General features: G+C 49.2%; 1 protein-coding gene across 4 annotated transcripts in view; it reads left to right on the top strand.

Moving 5' to 3' along the window:
* The window catches only part of pi4kb (phosphatidylinositol 4-kinase, catalytic, beta), a 35,657-nt gene continuing 10,336 nt past the window's right edge, over positions 1-25,321 (top strand). For 2 of the 4 annotated variants that reach the window (XR_013804775.1, XM_079696199.1), the window contains exons 1-9: positions 1-148; positions 6,955-8,065; positions 15,942-16,298; positions 16,611-16,655; positions 19,553-19,780; positions 21,418-21,645; positions 22,009-22,118; positions 22,259-22,363; positions 23,922-24,045. Coding sequence is in view for 3 of the 4 variants with exons in the window: in XM_079696199.1 (XP_079552325.1) it covers positions 6,971-8,065; positions 15,942-16,298; positions 16,611-16,655; positions 19,553-19,780; positions 21,418-21,645; positions 22,009-22,118; positions 22,259-22,363; positions 23,922-24,045 (2,292 nt within the window). In the remaining variant the exon portion in view is untranslated. Of the gene's footprint in view, positions 189-6,954; positions 8,066-15,941; positions 16,299-16,610; positions 16,656-19,552; positions 19,781-21,417; positions 21,646-22,008; positions 22,119-22,258; positions 22,364-23,921; positions 24,046-25,321 lie in introns of all 4 variants that reach the window. The other 2 variants (XM_079696200.1, XM_079696201.1) reach the window with 2 other exon arrangements.

Genomic DNA, 25,321 nt, shown 5'->3' with positions numbered 1-25,321 from the left:
AGTTCCTCTCCTGTCCACAGGGGGCGCTACACACCGGCAGCCTCCTCAGCCGCAGAAGAAGAAGAAGAAGCAGCAGCTGTTGTTGACAGAGTCAATGGGAACTAACTGGGAATAAAAGTTCCCTTTGAACCCGCGGAACTGTCTCCAGGTAGGACCGGCTCACCTGGACCCTCACCTGCAGACTACCTGTGAGAGGGGGCTAACGTCAGCTTAGCATTCCGCTTTAAAGACAAGCAACAGTTGGCTTTAAGCTGCTAATGCTAACAGTGCGGAGTGGATGGGTTAGCTCATCTAAGCTAACAGATGCTAACGCTTAGTTAGCTGGTTAACTAATTGTGCATTAAGTAGTTTAACTAGTTTATCAAACTCAAAGCTAAGCTAACAGTCTGTTTATCACTTTAACCCGAGAGGCTGAGGTAATGCTAACTTCCGATTAGCTTTAGAGTAAAGCTTTATTTACTATGGGAGCTCTGAGCTAACATGCTAACATCAGCTGACTGCTAACAATGGATTTAAACAGTCATTACTTTATTATCTCTCTCAGGTGATCATCATTACCTCAGGTTAGCATCCTCTCTCAGGTTAGCATCCTCTCTCATGTGATTACATCATTACTTCAGGTTAGCATCCTCTCTCAGGTCAGAGGCAGCATCCTCTCTCAGGTCAGCATCCTCTCTCAGGTCAGCATCCTCTCTCAGGTCAGCATCCTCTCTCAGGTTAGCATCCTCTCTCAGGTTAGAGACAGCAACCTCTCTCAGGTCAGCAACCTCTCTCAGGTCAGCATTCTCTCTCAGGTTAGCATCCTCTCTCAGGTTAGAGACAGCATCCTCTCTCAGGTCAGCATCCTCTCTCAGGTTAGCATCCTCTCTCAGGTTAGCATCCTCTCTCAGGTTAGCATCCTCTCTCAGGTCAGAGACAGCATCCTCTCTCAGGTCAGCAACCTCTCTCAGGTCAGCATCCTCTCTCAGGTTAGCATTCTCTCTCAGGTTAGAGACAGCATCCTCTCTCAGGTCAGCATCCTCTCTCAGGTTAGCATCCTCTCTCAGGTTAGCATCCTCTCTCAGGTTAGAGACAGCATCCTCTCTCAGGTCAGCATCCTCTCTCAGGTTAGCATCCTCTCTCAGGTCAGCATCCTCTCTCAGGTTAGCATCCTGTCTCAGGTTAGCATCCTCTCTCAGGTCAGCATCCTCTCTCAGGTTAGCATCCTCTCTCAGGTTAGCATCCTCTCTCAGGTCAGCATCCTCTCTCAGGTCAGCATCCTCTCTCAGGTTAGCATCCTCTCTCAGGTTAGCATCCTCTCTCAGGTCAGCATCCTCTCTCAGGTCAGAGACAGCATCCTCTCTCAGGTTAGCATCCTCTCTCAGGTTAGCATCCTCTCTCAGGTCAGAGACAGCATCCTCTCTCAGGTTAGCATCCTCTCTCAGGTTAGCATCCTCTCTCAGGTCAGCATCCTCTCTCAGGTTAGCATCCTCTCTCAGGTCAGCATCCTCTCTCAGGTTAGCATCCTCTCTCAGGTTAGCATCCTCTCTGTGGTCAGCATCCTCTCTCAGGTTAGCATCCTCTCTCAGGTTAGCATCCTCTCTCAGGTCAGCATCCTCTCTCAGGTCAGAGACAGCATCCTCTCTCAGGTTAGCATCCTCTCTCAGGTTAGCATCCTCTCTCAGGTCAGAGACAGCATCCTCTCTCAGGTTAGCATCCTCTCTCAGGTTAGCATCCTCTCTCAGGTCAGCATCCTCTCTCAGGTCAGAGACAGCATCCTCTCTCAGGTTAGCATCCTCTCTCAGGTTAGCATCCTCTCTCAGGTCAGAGACAGCATCCTCTCTCAGGTCAGCATCCTCTCTCAGGTCAGCATCCTCTCTCAGGTCAGAGACAGCATCCTCTCTCAGGTTAGCATCCTCTCTCAGGTTAGCATCCTCTCTCAGGTCAGCATCCTCTCTCAGGTCAGCATCCTCTCTCAGGTTAGCATCCTCTCTCAGGTCAGAGACAGCATCCTCTCTCAGGTCAGCATCCTCTCTCAGGTCAGCGTCAGCATCCTCTCTCAGGTCAGCATCCTCTCTCAGTTTAGAGACAGCATCCTCTCTCAGGTCAGCATCCTCTCTCAGGTTAGGATCCTCTCTCAGGTTAGCATCCTCTCTCAGGTCAGCATCCTCTCTCAGGTCAGCATCCTCTCTCAGCTTAGCATCCTCTCTCAGGTTAGCATCCTCTCTCAGGTCAGCATCCTCTCTCAGGTTAGCATCCTCTCTCAGGTCAGCATCCTCTCTCAGGTTAGAGACAGCATCCTCTCTCAGGTTAGCATCCTCTCTCAGGTCAGCATCCTCTCTCAGGTCAGAGACAGCAGCCTCTGTGTGGAGAGAAAGATAAAGTCTGCTTGTATTTACTTGTGGAAAAGTGTTAGCTTTATCTCTGTTGTTATCACCAGCTGTACACCAACAACAACAACAACAACAACAACAACATGAGGCAATAAGAGAGACAAGTAGAAATATAACTACTATGTCTGATTCATATTCTGCTCAGAGACTGTGTGATATTAGGATATATAAATAAACTATAGACAAGTATCTACACCAAATGGAAGTATACAAAAACACACACACACACACTCTGTGTCTCAGGTCAGACAGAATAACATCCTAGCATCCTCTCTCAGGTTAGCATCCTCTCTCAGGTCAGAGACAGCATCCTCTCTCAGGTTAGCATCCTCTCTCAGGTCAGCATCCTCTCTCAGGTTAGCATCCTCTCTCAGGTCAGCATCCTCTCTCAGGTCAGCATCCTCTCTCAGGTCAGAGACAGCATCCTCTCTCAGGTTAGCATCCTCTCTCAGGTCAGCATCCTCTCTCAGGTCAGCATCCTCTCTCAGGTTAGCATCCTCTCTCAGGTCAGCATCCTCTCTCAGGTCAGAGACAGCATCCTCTCTCAGGTCAGCATCCTCTCTCAGGTTAGCATCCTCTCTCAGGTCAGAGACAGCATCCTCTCTCAGGTTAGCATCCTCTCTCAGGTCAGCATCCTCTCTCAGGTCAGCATCCTCTCTCAGGTTAGCATCCTCTCTCAGGTCAGCATCCTCTCTCAGGTCAGAGACAGCATCCTCTCTCAGGTCAGCATCCTCTCTCAGGTCAGAGACAGCATCCTCTCTCAGGTTAGCATCCTCTCTCAGGTGAGCATCCTCTCTCAGGTCAGCATCCTCTCTCAGGTCAGAGACAGCATCCTCTCTCAGGTCAGCATCCTCTCTCAGGTCAGCATCCTCTCTCAGGTTAGCATCCTCTCTCAGGTTAGCATCCTCTCTCAGGTCAGCATCCTCTCTCAGGTCAGAGACAGCATCCTCTCTCAGGTCAGCATCCTCTCTCAGGTTAGCATCCTCTCTCAGGTCAGCATCCTCTCTCAGGTTAGCATCCTCTCTCAGGTCAGAGACAGCATCCTCTCTCAGGTCAGCATCCTCTCTCAGGTTAGCATCCTCTCTCAGGTCAGCATCCTCTCTCAGGTCAGCATCCTCTCTCAGGTTAGCATCCTCTCTCAGGTCAGCATCCTCTCTCAGGTCAGCATCCTGTCTCAGGTCAGCATCCTCTCTCAGGTCAGCATCCTCTCTCAGGTTAGCATCCTCTCTCAGGTCAGCATCCTCTCTCAGGTCAGCATCCTCTCTCAGGTCAGAGACAGCATCCTCTCTCAGGTCAGCATCCTCTCTCAGGTTAGCATCCTCTCTCAGGTCAGAAACAGCATCCTCTCTCAGGTCAGCATCCTCTCTCAGGTCAGCATCCTCTCTCAGGTTAGCATCCTATCTCAGGTCAGCATCCTCTCTCAGGTCAGCATCCTCTCTCAGGTTAGCATCCTCTCTCAGGTCAGAGACAGCATCCTCTCTCAGGTTAGCATCCTCTCTCAGGTCAGAGACAGCATCCTCTCTCAGGTTAGCATCCTCTCTCAGGTCAGCATCCTCTCTCAGGTCAGCATCCTCTCTCAGGTCAGAGACAGCATCCTCTCTCAGGTCAGCATCCTCTCTCAGGTCAGAGTCAGCATCCTCTCTCAGGTCAGAGACAGCATCCTCTCTCAGGTTAGCATCCTCTCTCAGGTCAGCATCCTCTCTCAGGTTAGCATCCTCTCTCAGGTCAGCATCATCTCTCAGGTTAGCTTCCTCTCTCAGGTCAGCATCCTCTCTCAGGTTAGCATCCTCTCTCAGGTCAGCATCCTCTCTCGGGTTAGCATCCTCTCTCAGGTCAGCATCCTCTCTCAGGTTAGCGTCCTCTCTCAGGTCAGCATCCTCTCTCGGGTTAGCATCCTCTCTCAGGTCAGCATCCTCTCTCAGGTCAGCATCCTCTCTCAGGTCAGAGACAGCATCCTCTCTCAGGTCAGCATCCTCTCTCAGGTTAGCATCCTCTCTCAGGTCAGAGACAGCATCCTCTCTCAGGTCAGCATCCTCTCTCAGGTCAGAGACAGCATCCTCTCTCAGGTTAGCATCCTCTCTCAGGTCAGCATCCTCTCTCAGGTTAGCATCCTCTCTCAGGTTAGCATCCTCTCTCAGGTCAGCATCCTCTCTCAGGTTAGCATCCTCTCTCAGGTTAGCATCCTCTCTCAGGTCAGCATCCTCTCTCAGGTTAGAGACAGCATCCTCTCTCAGCTTAGCATCCTCTCTCAGGTCAGAGACAGCATCCTCTCTCAGGTTAGCATCCTCTCTCAGGTTAGCATCCTCTCTCAGGTTAGCATCCTCTCTCAGGTCAGAGACAGCATCCTCTCTCAGATTAGCATCCTCTCTCAGGTTAGCATCCTCTCTCAGGTTAGCATCCTCTCTCAGGTCAGAGACAGCATCCTCTCTCAGGTCAGCATCCTCTCTCAGGTCAGCATCCTCTCTCAGGTCAGAGACAGCATCCTCTCTCAGGTTAGCATCCTCTCTCAGGTCAGAGACAGCATCCTCTCTCAGGTTAGCATCCTCTCTCAGGTTAGCATCCTCTCTCAGGTCAGCATCCTCTCTCAGGTTAGCATCCTCTCTCAGGTCAGCATCCTCTCTCAGGTTAGAGACAGCATCCTCTCTCAGCTTAGCATCCTCTCTCAGGTCAGCATCCTCTCTCAGGTCAGAGACAGCATCCTCTCTCAGGTCAGCATCCTCTCTCAGGTTAGCATCCTCTCTCAGGTTAGCATCCTCTCTCAGGTCAGCATCCTCTCTCAGGTTAGCATCCTCTCTCAGGTCAGCATCCTCTCTCAGGTTAGCATCCTCTCTCAGGTCAGCATCCTCTCTCAGGTTAGCATCCTCTCTCAGGTCAGAGACAGCATCCTCTCTCAGGTCAGCATCCTCTCTCAGGTTAGCATCCTCTCTCAGGTCAGCATCCTCTCTCAGGTTAGCATCCTCTCTCAGGTCAGCATCCTCTCTCAGGTCAGAGACAGCAGCCTCTCTCAGGTCAGCATCCTCTCTCAGGTTAGCATCCTCTCTCAGGTCAGCATCCTCTCTCAGGTTAGCATCCTCTCTCAGGTCAGCATCCTCTCTCAGGTCAGCATCCTCTCTCAGGTCAGCATCCTCTCTCAGGTTAGCATCCTCTCTCAGGTCAGCATCCTCTCTCAGGTTAGCATCCTCTCTCAGGTCAGAGACAGCATCCTCTCTCAGGTCAGCATCCTCTCTCAGGTTAGCATCCTCTCTCAGGTTAGCATCCTCTCTGTGGTCAGCATCCTCTCTCAGGTTAGCATCCTCTCTCAGGTTAGCATCCTCTCTCAGGTCAGCATCCTCTCTCAGGTCAGAGACAGCATCCTCTCTCAGGTTAGCATCCTCTCTCAGGTTAGCATCCTCTCTCAGGTCAGAGACAGCATCCTCTCTCAGGTTAGCATCCTCTCTCAGGTTAGCATCCTCTCTCAGGTCAGCATCCTCTCTCAGGTCAGAGACAGCATCCTCTCTCAGGTTAGCATCCTCTCTCAGGTTAGCATCCTCTCTCAGGTCAGAGACAGCATCCTCTCTCAGGTCAGCATCCTCTCTCAGGTCAGCATCCTCTCTCAGGTCAGAGACAGCATCCTCTCTCAGGTTAGCATCCTCTCTCAGGTTAGCATCCTCTCTCAGGTCAGCATCCTCTCTCAGGTCAGCATCCTCTCTCAGGTTAGCATCCTCTCTCAGGTCAGAGACAGCATCCTCTCTCAGGTCAGCATCCTCTCTCAGGTCAGCGTCAGCATCCTCTCTCAGGTCAGCATCCTCTCTCAGTTTAGAGACAGCATCCTCTCTCAGGTCAGCATCCTCTCTCAGGTTAGGATCCTCTCTCAGGTTAGCATCCTCTCTCAGGTCAGCATCCTCTCTCAGGTCAGCATCCTCTCTCAGCTTAGCATCCTCTCTCAGGTTAGCATCCTCTCTCAGGTCAGCATCCTCTCTCAGGTTAGCATCCTCTCTCAGGTCAGCATCCTCTCTCAGGTTAGAGACAGCATCCTCTCTCAGGTTAGCATCCTCTCTCAGGTCAGCATCCTCTCTCAGGTCAGAGACAGCAGCCTCTGTGTGGAGAGAAAGATAAAGTCTGCTTGTATTTACTTGTGGAAAAGTGTTAGCTTTATCTCTGTTGTTATCACCAGCTGTACACCAACAACAACAACAACAACAACAACATGAGGCAATAAGAGAGAAAAGTAGAAATATAACTACTATGTCTGATTCATATTCTGCTCAGAGACTGTGATATTAGGATATATAAATAAACTATAGACAAGTATCTACACCAAATGGAAGTATACAAAAACACACACACACACACACTCTGTGTCTCAGGTCAGACAGAATAACATATCTTTATTCATTATTTTATAAACGTGCATTGGACTTTTAAATTCAAAATAACCAACCCTGTGTGTGTGTGTGTGTGTGTGTGTGTGTGTGTGTGTGTGTGTGTGTGTGTGTGTGTGTGTGTGTGTGTGTGTGTGTGTGTGTGTGTGTGTGTGTGTGTGTGTGTGTGTGTGTGTGTGTGTGTGTGTGTGTGTGTGTGTGTGTGTGTGTGTGTGTTCCAGAGGAGGAGCAGTCCTGATGGAGGACTCAGAGCCCCCCCCCTCAGCAGCGACCCCCCCCCTGGGTGTGATGCTGATCGACGCTGAAGTTGCACAGAGGGCGTGTCGAGAAGTGCTGCAGCAGCTGAAGCTGAACCAGGAAGAGGAGCCTCAACGAATGAAGCTGGACCAGGGGGAGGGGCCTCAGCGGGGGGAGGAGCCTCAGCAGGGAGAGAAACCTCAACGAATGAAGCGGGACCAGGGGGAGGAGCCTCGACAGGTGGAGGAGCCTCAACGAATGAAGCTGGACCAGGGGGAAGAGCCTCAATCGATGAATCTGACCCAGGGGGAGGAGTCTCAATCAATGAAACTGACCCAGGGGGAGGAGCCTCAATCGATGAAACTGACCCAGGGGGAGGAGCCTCAATCAATGAAACTGACCCAGGGGGAAGAGCCTCAGCGGGGGGAGGAGCCTCAACTAATGAAGCTGAACCAGGGGGAGGAGCCTCAGCAGATTAATCTGAACCTGGGGGAGGGGCCTCAGTGGGGGGAGGAGCCTCAACATATGAAGCTGAACCATGGGGAGGAGCCTCATCAGGGGGAGGGGCTTCAACTAATGAAGCTGCCCCAGGGGGAGGAGCCTCAATCGATGAAACTGACCCAGGGGGAGGAGCCTCAATCGATGAAACTGACCCAGGGGGAGGAGCCTCAACTAATTAAGCTGAACCAGGGGGATGAGCCTCAGCAACGCCCCGCTCCCCCCACGCTGCAGGTGGATGACCCCGAGGCCCCGCCCCCTGCCTCTATCCCTTCCTCTCCTGAGGCCCCGCCCCATGTATCTCCCCCGCCCCCTCCTGAGGCCCCGCCTCCCGGCTCGGTGAAGAGTCTCCGCCTCCGGCAGCGTTCCAACCCGTCCAAACAGTCGTGGCTGCTCCGCCTGTTCGAGTCCAAGCTGTTTGACGTCTCCATGGCGATCTCCTACCTGCACAGCTCCAAGGAGCCGGGGGTGCAGGCATACATCGGGAACCGGCTGTTCAGCTTCAGCCACGACCAGGTGGACTTCTACCTGCCGCAGCTGCTCAACATGTACATCCACATGGACGAGGACGTGGGCGACGCCATCAAGCCCTACGTGGTGAGTGAGGGCCCTGAACGCAGCATTCACTCACCTGTTAAGATAAGATAAGAAGCATTTTATAGTCAACGTTAAAACCTCTTCAAGCCCTAAGTGGTGAGGGGCCCTGAGCGCAGCATTTACACACCTGTTAGCATCCTCTGTTTCTAAATCCAGCATCTCTATGTGGTGTGTTCAGGTGCAGTATGTAACCTCTGTGTGGTGTGTTCAGGTACACCGCTGCAGACAGAGTAGGGTTGTTTGAGACGAGCTGCGGCTCGCCTCGAAAGTAGACGAGAGTAGCCGACCGCAAGCGGGGGAGGTCTCAAAAACCTCGCCTGAAGTCGGACAGCTCGGAGTCGGCTTCGGCTTCTTCTTCTTCTCTCGGTTTTGGCGGATTGCAAATAGCCTGAAGGTGCATACCGCCACCTCCGGAGTTGGCTTGATTCGGTTTGCATTTATAAAGAATGCACACATGTGTTTAATCGTTAATGTCAGATATGCACTAAGTAAACACATTTGTTCCTGCTCAAGATTAGATTCAACTTTATTGTTATTGCACAGATTACAGGTACTGAGACAACGAGATGCAGTTTAGCTTCCAACAAGGAGTGCAACAAGCAGTAAAGTGAAAAGTAATGTACACAATCTACAGAATAAAAGATAGAATGAATTGAATGATGAATAAACAGTGAGGGGTATGAATACACTAGATACACACAGCAGCCTGAGAGCAGTATGAACAGTGTGTATGAATACACTAGATATACACAGCAGCCTGTGAACAGTATGAACAGTGTGTATGAATACACTAGATACACACAGCAGCCTGAGAGCAGTATGAACAGTGTGTATGAATACACTAGATATACACAGCAGCCTGAGAGCAGTATGAACAGTGTGTATGAATACACTAGATACACACAGCAGCCTGAGAGCAGTATGAACAGTGTGTATGAATACACTAGATACACACAGCAGCCTGAGAGCAGTATGAACAGTGTGTATGAATACACTAGATACACACAGCAACCTGAGAGCAGTATGAACAGTGTGTATGAATACACTAGATACACACAGCAGCCTGTGAGCAGTATGAACAGTGTGTATGAATACACTAGATACACACAGCAGCCTGTGAGCAGTATGAACAGTGTGTATGAATACACTAGATACACACAGCAGCCTGTGAGCAGTATGAACTGTGTATGAATACACTAGATACACACAGCAGCCTGAGAGCAGTATGAACAGTGTGTATGAATACACTAGATACACACAGCAGCCTGTGAGAAGTATGAACAGTGTGTATGAATACACTAGATACACACAGCAGCCTGTGAGAAGTATGAACAGTGTGTATGAATACACTAGATACACACAGCAACCTGAGAGCAGTATGAACAGTGTGTATGAATACACTAGATACACACAGCAGCCTGTGAGAAGTATGAACAGTGTGTATGAATACACTAGATACACACAGCAGCCTGAGAGCAGTATGAACAGTGTGTATGAATACACTAGATACACACAGCAGCCTGTGAGCAGTATGAACAGTGTGTATGAATACACTAGATACACACAGCAGCCTGAGAGCAGTATGAACAGTGTGTACGAATACACTAGATACACACAGCAGCCTGAGAGCAGTATGAACAGTGTGTACGAATACACTAGATACACACAGCAGCCTGAGAGCAGTATGAACAGTGTGTATGAATACACTAGATACACACAGCAGCCTGAGAGCAGTATGAACAGTGTGTATGAATACACTAGATACACACAGCAGCCTGAGAGCAGTATGAACAGTGTGTATGAATACACTAGATACACACAGCAGCCTGAGAGCAGTATGAACAGTGTGTATGAATAAACTAGATACACACAGCAGCCTGAGAGCAGTATGAACAGTGTGTATGAATACACTAGATACACACAGCAGCCTGAGAGCAGTATGAACAGTGTGTATGAATACACTAGATACACACAGCAGCCTGTGAGCAGTATGAACAGTGTGTATGAATACACTAGATACACACAGCAGCCCTGAGAGCAGTATGAACAGTGTGTATGAATACACTAGATACACACAGCAGCCTGTGAGCAGTATGAACAGTGTGTATGAATACACTAGATACACACAGCAGCCTGTGAGCAGTATGAACAGTGTGTATGAATACACTAGATACACACAGCAGCCTGAGAGCAGTTCTATGAACAGTGTGTGTGAATACACTAGATACACACAGCAGCCTGTGAGCAGTATGAACAGTGTGTATGAATACACTAGATACACACAGCAGCCTGAGAGCAGTATGAACAGTGTGTATGAATACACTAGATACACACAGCAGCCTGTGAGCAGTATGAACAGTGTGTATGAATACACTAGATACACACAGCAGCCTGAGAGCAGTATGAACAGTGTGTATATGAATACACTAGATACACAACAGCAGCCTGTGAGCAGTATGAACAGTGTGTATGAATACACTAGATACACACAGCAGCCTGTGAGCAGTATGAACAGTGGTGTATGAATACACTAGATACACACAGCAGCCTGTGAGCAGTATGAACAGTGTCGTATGAATAAACTAGATACACACAGCAGCCTGAGAGCAGTAATGAACAGTGTGTATGAATACACTAGATACACACAGCAGCCTGAGAGCAGTATGAACAGTGTGTATGAATACACTAGATACACACAGCAGCCTGTGAGCAGTATGAACAGTGTGTACAGTATGAATACACTAGATATACACAGCAGCCTGTGAGCAGTATGAACAGTGAGTATGAATACACTAGATACACACAGCAGCCTGAGTATGAACAGTGTGTATGAATACACTAGATACACACAGCAGCCTGTGAGCAGTATGAACAGTGTGTACAGTATGAATACACTAGATACACACAGCAGCCTGAGAGCAGTATGAACAGTGTGTATGAATACACTAGATACACACAGCAGCCTGTGAGCAGTATGAACAGTGTGTACAGTATGAATACACTAGATATACACAGCAGCCTGTGAGCAGTATGAACAGTGTGTATGAATACACTAGATACACACAGCAGCCTGAGAGCAGTATGAACAGTGTGTATGAATACTCTAGATACACACAGCAGCCTGAGAGCAGTATGAACAGTGTGTATGAATACACTAGATACACACAGCAGCCTGAGAGCAGTATGAACAGTGTGTATGAATACACTAGATACACACAGCAGCCTGTGAGCAGTATGAACAGTGTGTATGAATACACTAGATACACACAGCAGCCTGAGAGCAGTATGAACAGTGTGTATGAATACACTAGATACACACAGCAGCCTGTGAGCAGTATGAACAGTGTGTATGAATACACTAGATACACACAGCAACCTGAGAGCAGTATGAACAGTGTGTATGAATACACTAGATACACACAGCAGCCTGAGAGCAGTATGAAGAGTGTGTATGAATACACTAGATACACACAGCAGCCTGAGAGCAGTATGAACAGTCTGTATGAATACACTAGATACACACAGCAGCCTGAGAGCAGTATGAACAGTGTGTATGAATACACTAGATACACACAGCAGCCTGAGAGCAGTATGAACAGTCTGTATGAATACACTAGATACACACAGCAGCCTGAGAGCAGTATGAACAGTGTGTATGAATACACTAGATACACACAGCAGCCTGTGAGCAGTATGAACAGTGTGTATGAATACACTAGATACACACAGCAGCCTGAGAACAGTATGAACAGTGTGTATGAATACACTAGATACACACAGCAGCCTGAGAGCAGTATGAACAGTGTGTATGAATACACTAGATACACACAGCAGCCTGTGAGCAGTATGAACAGTGTGTATGAATACACTAGATACACACAGCAACCTGAGAGCAGTATGAACAGTGTGTATGAATACACTAGATACACACAGCAGCCTGAGAGCAGTATGAACAGTGTGTATGAATACATTAGATACACACAGCAGCCTGAGAGCAGTATGAACAGTGTGTATGAATACACTAGATACACACAGCAGCCTGTGAGAAGTATGAACAGTGTGTATGAATACACTAGATACACACAGCAGCCTGTGAGCAGTATGAACAGTGTGTATGAATACACTAGATACACACAGCAGCCTGAGAGCAGTATGAACAGTGTGTATGAATACACTAGATACACACAGCAGCCTGAGAGCAGTATGAACAGTCTGTATGAATACACTAGATACACACAGCAGCCTGAGAGCAGTATGAACAGTGTGTATGAATACACTAGATACACACAGCAGCCTGAGAGCAGTATGAACAGTGTGTATGAATACACTAGATACACACAGCAGCCTGAGAGCAGTATGAACAGTGTGTATGAATACACTAGATACACACAGCAGCCTGTGAGCAGTATGAACAGTGTGTATGAATACACTAGATACACACAGCAGCCTGAGAGCAGTATGAACAGTGTGTATGAATACACTAGATACACACAGCAGCCTGTGAGCAGTATGAACAGTGTGTATGAATACACTAGATACACACAGCAGCCTGAGAGCAGTATGAACAGTGTGTATGAATACACTAGATACACACAGCAGCCTGAGAGCAGTATGAACAGTGTGTATGAATACACTAGATACACACAGCAGCCTGAGAGCAGTATGAACAGTGTGTATGAATACACTAGATACACACAGCAGCCTGTGAGCAGTATGAACAGTGTGTATGAATACACTAGATACACACAGCAACCTGAGAGCAGTATGAACAGTGTGTATGAATACACTAGATACACACAGCAGCCTGAGAGCAGTATGAACAGTGTGTATGAATACACTAGATACACACAGCAGCCTGAGAGCAGTATGAACAGTGTGTACGAATACACTAGATACACACAGCAGCCTGAGAGCAGTATGAACAGTGTGTACGAATACACTAGATACACACAGCAGCCTGAGAGCAGTATGAACAGTGTGTATGAATACACTAGATACACACAGCAGCCTGAGAGCAGTATGAACAGTGTGTATGAATACACTAGATACACACAGCAGCCTGAGAGCAGTATGAACAGTGTGTATGAATACACTAGATACACACAGCAGCCTGTGAGCAGTATGAACAGTGTGTATGAATACACTAGATACACACAGCAGCCTGAGAGCAGTATGAACAGTGTGTATGAATACACTAGATACACACAGCAGCCTGAGAGCAGTATGAACAGTGTGTATGAATACTCTAGATACACACAGCAGCCTGAGAGCAGTATGAACAGTGTGTATGAATACACTAGATACACACAGCAGCCTGAGAGCAGTATGAACAGTGTGTATGAATACACTAGATACACACAGCAGCCTGAGAGCAGTATGAACAGTGTGTATGAATACACTAGATACACACAGCAGCCTGAGAACAGTATGAACAGTGTGTATGAATACACTAGATACACACAGCAGCCTGTGAGCAGTATGAACAGTTTGTATGAATACACTAGATCAGGGGTGTCAAACTCAATTTCATCGCGGGCCACATTAGCATTATGGTTGCACTCAAAGGGCCGGTTGTAACTATATAAATATACATCTATAAATATATAAAATAATATATTATATTACATGATTGCCTCTGAATTGGATTATTATTGGATAGGGTAATAACTAACTACGTTTGAAAGCAGAAGTACAGGGCAAATAATTGCAAGTCTCTTCAGTGCGCAAACAAGATACATTGTGGGACATGTAGTTTATGGGCAACCTGCTTCTTTAAATCGGCATGTAACCGTATAATAACCGTAGTATATTCTTTGCAGGCTCTTGCGGGCCAAATAAAATGAAGTCGCGGGCCGGATTTGGCCCCCGGGCCTTGAGTTTGACACCCCTGCACTAGATACACACAGCAGCCTGTGAGCAGTATGAACAGTGTCTATGAATACACTAGATACACATAGCAGCCTGAGAGCAGTATGAACAGTGTGTATGAATACACTAGATACACACAGCAGCCTGAGAGCAGTATGAACAGTGTGTATGAATACACTAGATACACACAGCAGCCTGAGAGCAGTATGAACAGTGTGTATGAATACACTAGATACACACAGCAGCCTGAGAGCAGTATGAACAGTGTGTATGAATACACTAGATACACACAGCAGCCTGAGAGCAGTATGAACAGTGTGTATGAATACACTAGATACACACAGCAGCCTGAGAGCAGTATGAACAGTGTGTATGAATAAACTAGATACACACAGCAGCCTGAGAGCAGTATGAACAGTGTGTATGAATACACTAGATACACACAGCAGCCTGTGAGCAGTATGAACAGTGTGTATGAATACACTAGATACACACAGCAGCCTGAGAGCAGTATGAACAGTGTGTATGAATACACTAGATACACACAGCAGCCTGAGAGCAGTATGAACAGTGTGTATGAATACACTAGATACACACAGCAGCCTGTGAGCAGTATGAACAGTGTGTATGAATACACTAGATACACACAGCAGCCTGAGAGCAGTATGAACAGTGTGTATGAATACACTAGATACACACAGCAGCCTGAGAGCAGTATGAACAGTGTGTATGAATACACTAGATACACACAGCAGCCTGAGAGCAGTATGAACAGTGTGTAGGAATACACTAGATACACACAGCAGCCTGAGAGCAGTATGAACAGTGTGTATGAATACACTAGATACACACAGCAGCCTGTGAGCAGTATGAACAGTGTGTATGAATACACTAGATACACACAGCAGCCTGAGAGCAGTATGAACAGTGTGTATGAATACACTAGATACACACAGCAGCCTGTGAGCAGTATGAACAGTGTGTATGAATACACTAGATACACACAGCAGCCTGTGAGCAGTATGAACAGTGTGTATGAATACACTAGATACACACAGCAGCCTGAGAGCAGTATGAACAGTGTGTATGAATACACTAGATACACACAGCAGCCTGAGAGCAGTATGAACAGTGTGTATGAATACACTAGATACACACAGCAGCCTGAGAGCAGTATGAACAGTGTGTATGAATATGCTAAGATATATAAAGTATAAAAACGGTAAGCAGTGCAAGTATAGTATAAAATATATAGATATTAATTTCATGATGATAAACATTGTGGAACAATGATGAAAAATGTTAATGGAGGGGGCGACGTAAAACTGACACAAAACAACAACAAAGTTTTGCCGAGCCAATTGGAGAGCTTCATCAGCAGCACGTGGTAAAACCCACCAATGAGCGCTCAGCTGGAGATACCAGCGAGTCGTTTCCCATCAAGCATTTCGCTTCCTCAGCCCGTGGAGAGGAACTGCGCCGCCTCGCCGCGCCTCGCTCTCAAGGCTGCGGGCGTCTTTGTCCCGCGAGATTTCAACGTCTCATGTGAGCGAGCCTCCAGAGCAAGTCGGACAAAATGACTACCCATCATGCAACGCACGAGCAAGACGGCGATCGAAATTGCGCAGGTCTGCGTCGGTCTCGCTCGTCTCAAACAAGCCTAGAATCTGGTTCAGTCTTCAGTGTGTAACCCCTCCCCCTCTCTGTGGTGTGTTCAGTCTTCAGTGTGTAACCCCTCCCCCTCTCTGTGGTGTGTTCAGTCTTCAGTGTGTAACCCCTCCCCCTCTCTGTGGTGTGTTCAGTCTTCAGTGTGTAACCCCTCCCCCTCTCTGTGGTGTGTTCAGGTGCAGTGTGTAACCCCTACCCCTCTCTGTGGTGTGTTCAGGTGCAGTGTGTAACCCCTCCTCCTCTCTGTGGTGTGTTCAGGTGCAGTGTGTAACCCCTCCCCCTCTCTGTGGTGTGTTCAGGTGCAGTGTGTAACCCCTCCCCCTCTCTGTGGTGTGTTCAGGTACACCGCTGCAGACAGAGCATCTGGTTCAGTCTTCAGTGTGCCTGGCTGTTGGGAGCGTATTCTTCAGATATGCACATCTCCACTCAGAGACACTCCAGAGGCACCAAGCTGAGAAAGATCATCCTGTCTGACGAGCTGAAGCCAGCAGGGACCCGGGGGCGCAGAGAACCCCTGACGCTGACCCCCTTCTCTCCCCTGACCCCCCCTCCAGGCCCCCTGACCCCCCCTGAGCACAGCCTCTCGCCCTCCAAACGGACGCACCAACGCTCCAAGTCCGACGCCACGGTGAGCATCAGCCTGAGCAGCAACCTGAAGAGGACGAGCAGCAACCCCCGGGTGGAGAGCCAGGACGAGGTGAGGAGGGGGGGGGGGGGGGTATGGGTGAGAGACTGTGTGTTCAAAGACTCTAATGTTTTATCATCATCTGCTCAGCAGCTACAGTGGAGAAATGGCAATGACATTCTTCTGACCTGAGGTCCTCCAACAATGCAACATATATAATAAAATACAAAATAGTGCATTAAGTCTATGTACATACAAATACTGTGTGTGTGTGTGTGTGTGTGTGTGTGTGTGTGTGTGTGAGATGAGATGAGATGCTGCAGTGACATCACACACTACAAACACAGTATGTGAAGAGCCGCGACCTCTGACCTCTGCCCTCAGGACAGCAGCTCCAGCTCCGAAAGTCTGGAGTTTGTCAAGCGGCCCGTAAGTCCTCCTCAGAGTGCATTGTGGGTAACGAGGTGCTGGAGGCTCTGGGTTCTGGTTCTGGTTCAGGGTGTTTCTCTGGACCTTGATTCTGTTTCTGTCTCATCCAATCAGATGTGTGGTGTGTGTTGGGGAGAACCAATCAGGAGGCTGCTCCGGGGCCATGTGACCTCTCACTGATTCTTTATTATCATTGAACGTTAATCTAATTTCTTCTTTCATGTCTGTCTACAGCTGCTCTCTGTGCACATACAGAATATCAGTTTACACTAGTTATCATTTCAATATAATATACCTTCCGTCAAGTCCAAACCCATCATGTATTGTTCTAATCTAACCAGATATTATTTAGTGATATGACCAGCAGCTGATCACACGGGGGGTTCCACAGGGATCAGCATTAGGACCTCCACTATTTATAATGAATACTCTTAAATCTGCAGCTGGTTGGGATCTCCTTCTGTACTCTGATGACTCTGACCCTAACCTGTAGCTGGTTGGGATCTCCTTCTGTACTCTGATGACTCTGACCCTAACCTGTAGCTGGTTGGGATCTCCTTCTGTACTCTGATGACTCTGACCCTAACCTGCAGCTGGTTGGGATCTCCTTCTGTACTCTGATGACTCTGACCCTAACCTGTAGCTGGTTGGGATCTCCTTCTGTACTCTGATGACTCTGACCCTAACCTGTAGCTGGTTGGGATCTCCTTCTGTACTCTGATGACTCTGACCCTAACCTGCAGCTGGTTGGGATCTCCTTCTGTACTCTGATGACTCTGACCCTAACCTGCAGCTGGTTGGGATCTCCTTCTGTACTCTGATGACTCTGACCCTAACCTGCAGCTGGTTGGGATCTCCTTCTGTACTCTGATGACTCTGACCCTAACCTGCAGCTGGTTGGGATCTCCTTCTGTACTCTGATGACTCTGACCCTAACCTGCAGCTGGTTGGGATCTCCCTCTGTACTCTGATGACTCTGACCCTACCCTTATACTTCAATACAAACAATGAAGAAAGGCCTGTCCTCCTGTCCACCTGTCCTCCTGTCCAGCTTCACCAAATGTGAAGCTGACCGTTGAGCGGCCCGACCAAGCAAGGAGGCAGAGGCAGAACGTCCCAAATCCAACCCGGTGTGGGCATTTATAACTCACGGGCACATGACACAGCCTCAATCTTACTGTTCACGTGAGCACAGTCACCAGCGACAAGGATCTCACACACCAAACAAAACAGGAAACACAGAGCCTGTCCCCCTGTCCACCTGTCCTCCTGTCCTCCTGTCCTCCTGTCCCCCTGTCCTCCTGTCCTCCTGTCCTCCTGTCCCCCTGTCCTCCTGTCCACCTGTCCTCCTGTCCACATGTCCTCCTGTCCTCCTGTCCACCTGTCCTCCTGTCCTCCTGTCCCCTGTCCTCCTGTCCACCTGTCCTCCTGTCCACCTGTCCACCTGCTCTCCTGTCCTCCTGTCCACCTGTTCTCCTGTCCACCTGTTCTCCTGTCCTCCTTTCCTCCTGTCCACCCGTCCTCCTGTCCCCCTGTCCTCCTGTCCACCTGTTCTCCTGTCCACCTGTCCACCTGTTCTCCTGTCCTCCTGTCCTCCTGTCCACCTGTCCTCCTGTCCACCTGTTCTCCTGTCCTCCTTTCCTCCTGTCCACCCGTCCTCCTGTCCCCCTGTCCACCTGTTCTCCTGTCCACCTGTTCTCCTGTCCTCCTGTCCCCCTGTCCTCCTGTCCCCCTGTCCTCCTGTCCACCTGTCCTCCTGTCCCCCTGTCCTCCTGTCCACCTGTCCTCCTGTCCTCCTGTCCACATGTCCTCCTGTCCACCTGTCCTCCTGTCCCCCTGTCCTCCTGTCCACCTGTCCTCCTGTCCTCCTGTCCACCTGTCCTCCTGTCCACCTGTCCACCTGCTCTCCTGTCCTCCTGTCCACCTGCTCTCCTGTCCTCCTGTCCACCTGTTCTCCTGTCCACCTGTTCTCCTGTCCTCCTTTCCTCCTGTCCACCCGTCCTCCTGTCCCCCTGTCCTCCTGTCCACCTGTTCTCCTGTCCACATGTTCTCCTGTCCTCCTGTCCACCTGTCCTCCTGTCCACCTGTCCTCCTGTCCCCCTGTCCTCCTGTCCTCCTGTCCCCCTGTCCTCCTGTCCACCTGTCCTCCTGTCCTCCTGTCCACCTGTCCTCCTGTCCACCTGTCCACCTGCTCTCCTGTCCTCCTGTCCACCTGTTCTCCTGTCCACCTGTTCTCCTGTCCTCCTTTCCTCCTGTCCACCCGTCCTCCTGTCCCCCTGTCCTCCTGTCCACCTGTTCTCCTGTCCACCTGTTCTCCTGTCCTCCTTTCCTCCTGTCCACCCGTCCTCCTGTCCCCCTGTCCTCCTGTCCACCTGTTCTCCTGTCCACCTGTTCTCCTGTCCTCCTGTCCACCTGTCCTCCTGTCCACCTGTCCTCCTGTCCACCTGTCCACCTGTTCTCCTGTCCTCCTGTCCACCTGTCCTCCTGTCCACCTGTCCAGCTTCCTCAGAGGAGAGAGAGGTCCAGGAGCACTTTATGTTCATGAAAGGAAGCAGCCGACGGGTCCCTCCATAAATCACCTCAGGCTTCCCTAAAGACCCCCAGCATTAACCCATACACCCCCAGTCCTTTAACCAAATCTCTTCCCCCCCCCGTGGAATAACCGTCCTTCACATACAAACCATTGAACAGAGTAAAACCCAAAAGAGATAACACATGCTTCTCTGCGATGATAGGATCATTTGACTCAATAATATCATCATGGCCACATTCAGCTGTTATCACTCCAGATATTCTGCAGCCCTAACCTTAGGACGCTTCTCCCAGAATGCAACTGGTCATAGCATAAATGACATCAAATCTGTTCCTGACCCCTTCACCTCACCTGTCCTCCCCAGCCGGTGCGCCTGGCCCCCCAGAGGGAGTTCATTAAGTCCCTGATGGGCATCGGGAAGCGGCTGGCGACCCTCCCCACCAAGGAGCAGAAGACCCAGCGCCTGGTCTCAGAGCTCTCGCTGCTGAACCACAAGCTGCCCGCCAGAGTCTGGCTGCCCACTGCCGCCTTCGACCACCACGTGGTGAGGGTCCCGCACACACAGGCCGTGGTGCTCAACTCCAAGGACAAGGTAACACCTGGGGACACACCTAAGACACCTGAGACTGTTAGCTTAGCACAAACCCAAGGTCACACCTGAGACACCTGAGACTGTTAGCTTAGCACAAACCCAAGGTCACACCTGAGACACACCTAAGACACCTGAGACTGTTAGCTTAGCACAAACCTAAGGTCACACCTGAAACACACCTAAGACTGTTAGCTTAGCACAAACCCAAGGTCACACCTGAGACACACCTGAGACTGTTAGCTTAGCACAAACCCAAGGTCACACCTGAGACACACCTGAGACACCTGAGACTGTTAGCTTAGCACAAACCCAAGGTCACACCTGAGACACACCTGAGACACCTAAGACTGTTAGCTTATGGCCAGTACTTACATGACACACTACCCTGAGAACACCTGAGAACACATGACACACTACCCTGAGTACACCTGAGAACACATGACACACTACCCTGAGAACACCTGAGAACACATGACACACTACCCTGAGAACACCTGAGAACACATGACACACTACCCTGAGAACACCTGAGAACACATGACACACTACCCTAAGAACACCTGAGAACACATGACACACTACCCTGAGAACACCTGAGAACACATGACACACATCCGAGTACACCTGAGAACACATGACACACTACCCTGAGAACACCTGAGAACACCTGAGAACACATGACACACTACCCTAAGAACACCTGAGAACACATGACACACATCCGAGTACACCTGAGAACACATGACACACTACCCTGAGAACACCTGAGAACACATGACACACTACCCTGAGAACACCTGAGAACACATGACACACATCCGAGTACACCTGAGAACACATGACACACTACCCTGAGAACACCTGAGAACACATGACACACATCCGAGTACACCTGAGAACACATGACACACTACCCTGAGAACACCTGAGTACACCTGACACACTACCCTGAGAACACCTGAGAACACATGACACACTACCCTGAGTACACCTGAGAACACATGACACACTACCCTGAGTACACCTGAGAACACATGACACACTACCCTGAGTACACCTGAGAACACATGACACACTACCCTGAGTACACCTGAGAACACATGACACACTACCCTGAGTACACCTGAGAACACATGACACACTACCCTGAGAACACCTGAGAACACATGACACACTACCCTGAGTACACCTGAGAACACATGACACACTACCCTGAGTACACCTGAGAACACATGACACACTACCCTGAGTACACCTGAGAACACATGACACACTACCCTGAGTACACCTGAGAACACATGACACACTACCCTGAGAACACCTGAGAACACATGACACACTACCCTGAGAACACCTGAGAACACATGACACACTACCCTGAGTACACCTGAGAACACATGACACACTACCCTGAGAACACCTGAGAACACATGACACACTACCCTGAGAACACCTGAGAACACATGACACACTACCCTGAGTACACCTGAGAACACATGACACACATCCGAGAACACCTGAGAATTGACACAGTTAGCTTATTTCAAACACAGCGTAACACCTGACAGTAGTAGTTGTAGTCTGAGTGTTGTCTGACTCCAGGTGAGTCATGTGACCGTGTTGACCTCTGACCCCAGGCTCCCTACCTGATCTACGTGGAGGTTCTGGAGTGTGAGAACTTCGAGACGTCCAGCGTTCCGGTGCGGATCCCGGAGAACCGGATCCGCAGCACGCGCTCCGTGGAGAACCTCCCGGACTGCGGCATGACGGCAGAGCAGCGATCCGGAAGCTTCTCCACCGTGCCTAACTACGACAACGACGACGAGGCCTGGAGCGTGGACGATATCGGAGAGCTGCAGGTGGAGGTGAGAGGGGGAGGGGCTACATGATGAATAACCAATCAGAGGGAGGGGAGCATGGGGAGGGGCTACATGCTACACAGAGTGTTTCCTGACGGACGCATACGGAGTGTTTCCTGACGAACACACACAGGGTCGTGTTTCCTGACGAACACATACACACGCTAGTCGGTCAGGTATCAACAGGTAAAGTCAGGTGATGCAGACTCTCTGCTGGAGGGCTTGATAAGCCACTCCCTCTCCACACTGGTTGGTTTGGAACAGACCTTAATCTGGCGGACCCTCCGTGTGAACGCACAAACGGAGGGTTAGTGTGTAGGGGGCGGTTTGGAACTGGGCCTCTGTGTTAATGTTCTGCGTGTTCTGCAGCTGCCGGAGATTCACACCAGCAGCTGTGATAACATCAGCCAGTTCTCAGTGGACAGCATCACCAGCCTGGAGAGCAAGGAGCCGGTGTTCATCGCTGCTGGAGACATACGGTACTTCATCCTGTCCTCTACCTGAACCCCACCCTCCCAGCAGATATCAGATATTAACCCTGTCCCCTCTCACCTGTCCCCTCTCACCTGTCCCCTCTCACCTGTCCCCCCACACCTGTATGAATGCTCTTTATGTGCAGGCGGCGTCTGTCGGAGCAGCTGGCCGTGGCCCCCACCACCTTCAGACGGGACCCCGAGGACCCCTCAGCAGTGGCCCTCAAAGAACCCTGGGAGGACAAGGTCCGGTACGTAATAATATTGATAATAATAATAATAATATGAATTAATAATATTAATATTCTCATCCTCCTGAGTGCAGCCTTCGATACCATGAGCCACAACATCCTGCTCACCCGACTCAGGGACATTGGTATTGAAGGTATTGCACTCAGATGGCTCCAGTCCTACCTCTCTGAACGATCCCACTTCATCTCCCTCCCCAACCACTCCTCTGCCACAGCCTCAGTCACCCAAGGCGTTCCTCAAGGATCAGTACTTGGCCCCCTCCTCTTCATCATTTACATCCTGCCCCTCGGTCAGATACTCCGCCACTTCAACCTGGACTTCCACTGCTATGCTGATGACACTCAGATCTACCTCAGCACCAAATCCCTCCACAACCCACCCCTTACCCACATCGATTCCTGTCTGACAGCTATTAAAACTTGGATGCAACATAACCTCCTCAAACTGAACAGCAACAAAACAGAACTCCTCCTAATTGGCTCCAAATCCACCCTCAGCAATGTCACTAACATCACACTCACCATCGATGGCACCATTGTTTCCCCCTCCAATCAGGCACGCAACCTTGGCGTAATCTTTGACCCCACCCTCTCCCTCGAACCTCACATCCGCCAAACAGTCAAAACCTCATTTTTCCACCTCCGCAATATTGCAAAAATCCTACCCTCTCTCACCCGCCCCGCAGCCGAACGACTAATCCATGCCTTCATTTCCTCACGCCTCGACTACTGCAACTCACTTCTTTACGGCATCAGCACTCCATCCCTCAACAGACTCCAACGGGTTCAAAATGCAGCTGCACGTCTCCTCACACATACCAAATCATGGCATCACATCAGCCCAGTCCTCAAAGACCTCCACTGGCTTCCTGTCTCCCATCGCATCAACTACAACATTCTGGTCCTCACCTACAAAGCACTCCACCATCTGGCCCCCCCTTATCTCACAAACCTTCTCACTCCTTATCAACCCCCACGGTCCCTCAGATCCACCGCAGCCGGACTCCTATCCACTCCCACATCCACACTCTGCAGCTTTGGGGACAGAGCCTTCTCAGTGGCAGCTCCTAGGCTCTGGAATTCCCTCCCCCAAGATCTCTGTGATTCTGAGTCCCTCACAGTCTTTCAGTCCCGCCTCAAAACACATCTTTTCAACTCTGTCTACCCATAAGCACCCCCCCTCTCAATCAACTTCCTCTTGACTGCCTTTTGTTTGTTTATTTTATTTTACTATATTTATTTGTTTGCCTACCCTTGTTTGCCTACCCTCCCTCATTCTGTAAAGCGTATTTGAGTTGTGAAAAGTGCTATATAAATAAAATGTATTATTATTATTATTACGTACACACAGGCATTATAGTTCATATATATCTCTGTCCCCTCTCACCTGTCCCCTCTCACCTGTCCCTTTTTCACCTGTCCCCTCTCACCTGTCCCCCTCTCACCTGTCCCCTCTCACCTGTCCCCTCTCACCTGTCTCCCTCTTACATCTCCCTCTCTAACCTTTCCCCCCTCACCTGCCCCCTCTCACCTGCCCCCTCTCACCTGTGGTCCTCAGGAGGATTAGGGAGGGGTCTCCATACGGACACCTCCCCACCTGGAGGCTGCTGTCGGTGATCGTGAAGTGTGGAGACGACCTGAGACAGGAGCTGCTGGCCTATCAGGTGCTGCAGCAGCTGAAGGTGAGGCGGCCAGCGGCCAATCACAGGAGACCTAGATCACCCTCCCCTCAGTGTTTATATATAATAACTCCTCCCCCCTCAGTGTTTATATATAATAATGGCACACCCCAAGTGTTTATATATAATAACTCCCCCTCCAAGTGTTCATATATAATAACGCCCCCCCCTAAGTGTTTATATTTAATAACGCCACCCCTCAGTGTTTATATATAATAACGCCCCCCCTCAGTGTTTATATATAATAACTCCCCCCTTCAATATTTATATATAATAACGCCCCCCCAGTGTATATATATAATAACGCCCCCCCCTTCAGTGTTTATATATAATAACTCCCCCCCCCCTCAGTGTTCATATATAATAATTTCCCCCCCTCAGTGTTTATATATAATAACGCCCCCCCTCAGTGTTTATATATAATAACGCCCCCCCTCAGTGTATATAATAACGTCCCCCCCTCAGTGTTTATATATAATAACACCCCCCTCTCAGTGTTCATATATAATAATTCCCCCCTCAGTGTTTATATATAATAATGCCCCCCCTCAGTGTTCATATATAATAACGCCCCCCCCAGTGTTTATATATACTAACGCCCCCCCCTCAGTTTATATAATAACGCCCCCCTCAGTGTTTGTATATAATAATGCCCCCCCTCAGTGTATATAATAACGCCCCCTCAGTGTTTATATATAATAATGCCCCCCCTCAGTGTATATAATAACGCCCCCTCAGTGTTTATATATAATAACGCCCCCCTCAGTGTTTATATATAATAACGCCCCCCTCAGTGTTTATATATAATAATTCCCCCCCTCAGTGTTTATATATAATAACGCCCTCCCCTCAGTGTTTATATATAATAATGCCCCCCCCTCAGTGTTTATATATATAATAACTCCCCCCCTCAGTGTTTATATATAATAACTCCCCCCTCAGTGTTTGTATATAATAACGCCCCCCTCAGTGTTTATATATAATAACGCCCCCTCAGTGTTTATATATAATAACGCCCCCCCCCTCAGTGTTTATATATAATAACTCCCCCTCAGTGTTTATATATAATAACGCCCCCCCAGTGTTTGTATATAATAACGCCCCCCCTCAGTGTTTATATATAATAATGCCCCCTCAGTGTATATATATATATATAATAATGCCCACCCCTCAGTGTTTATAATAACGCCCCCCCCTCAGTGTTTATATATAATAATGCCCCTCAGTGTTTATAATAACGCCTCCCCTCAGTGTTTATATATAATAACGCCCCCTCAGT

The sequence above is a fragment of the Notothenia rossii genome (genome assembly GCF_949606895.1).
Source record: "Notothenia rossii genome assembly, contig: scaffold_100, whole genome shotgun sequence".
Lineage (NCBI taxonomy): Eukaryota > Metazoa > Chordata > Actinopteri > Perciformes > Nototheniidae > Notothenia > Notothenia rossii.
Note: the sequence above shows the minus strand (reverse complement) of the source record. Positions and strands in the feature narration are given on the sequence as shown.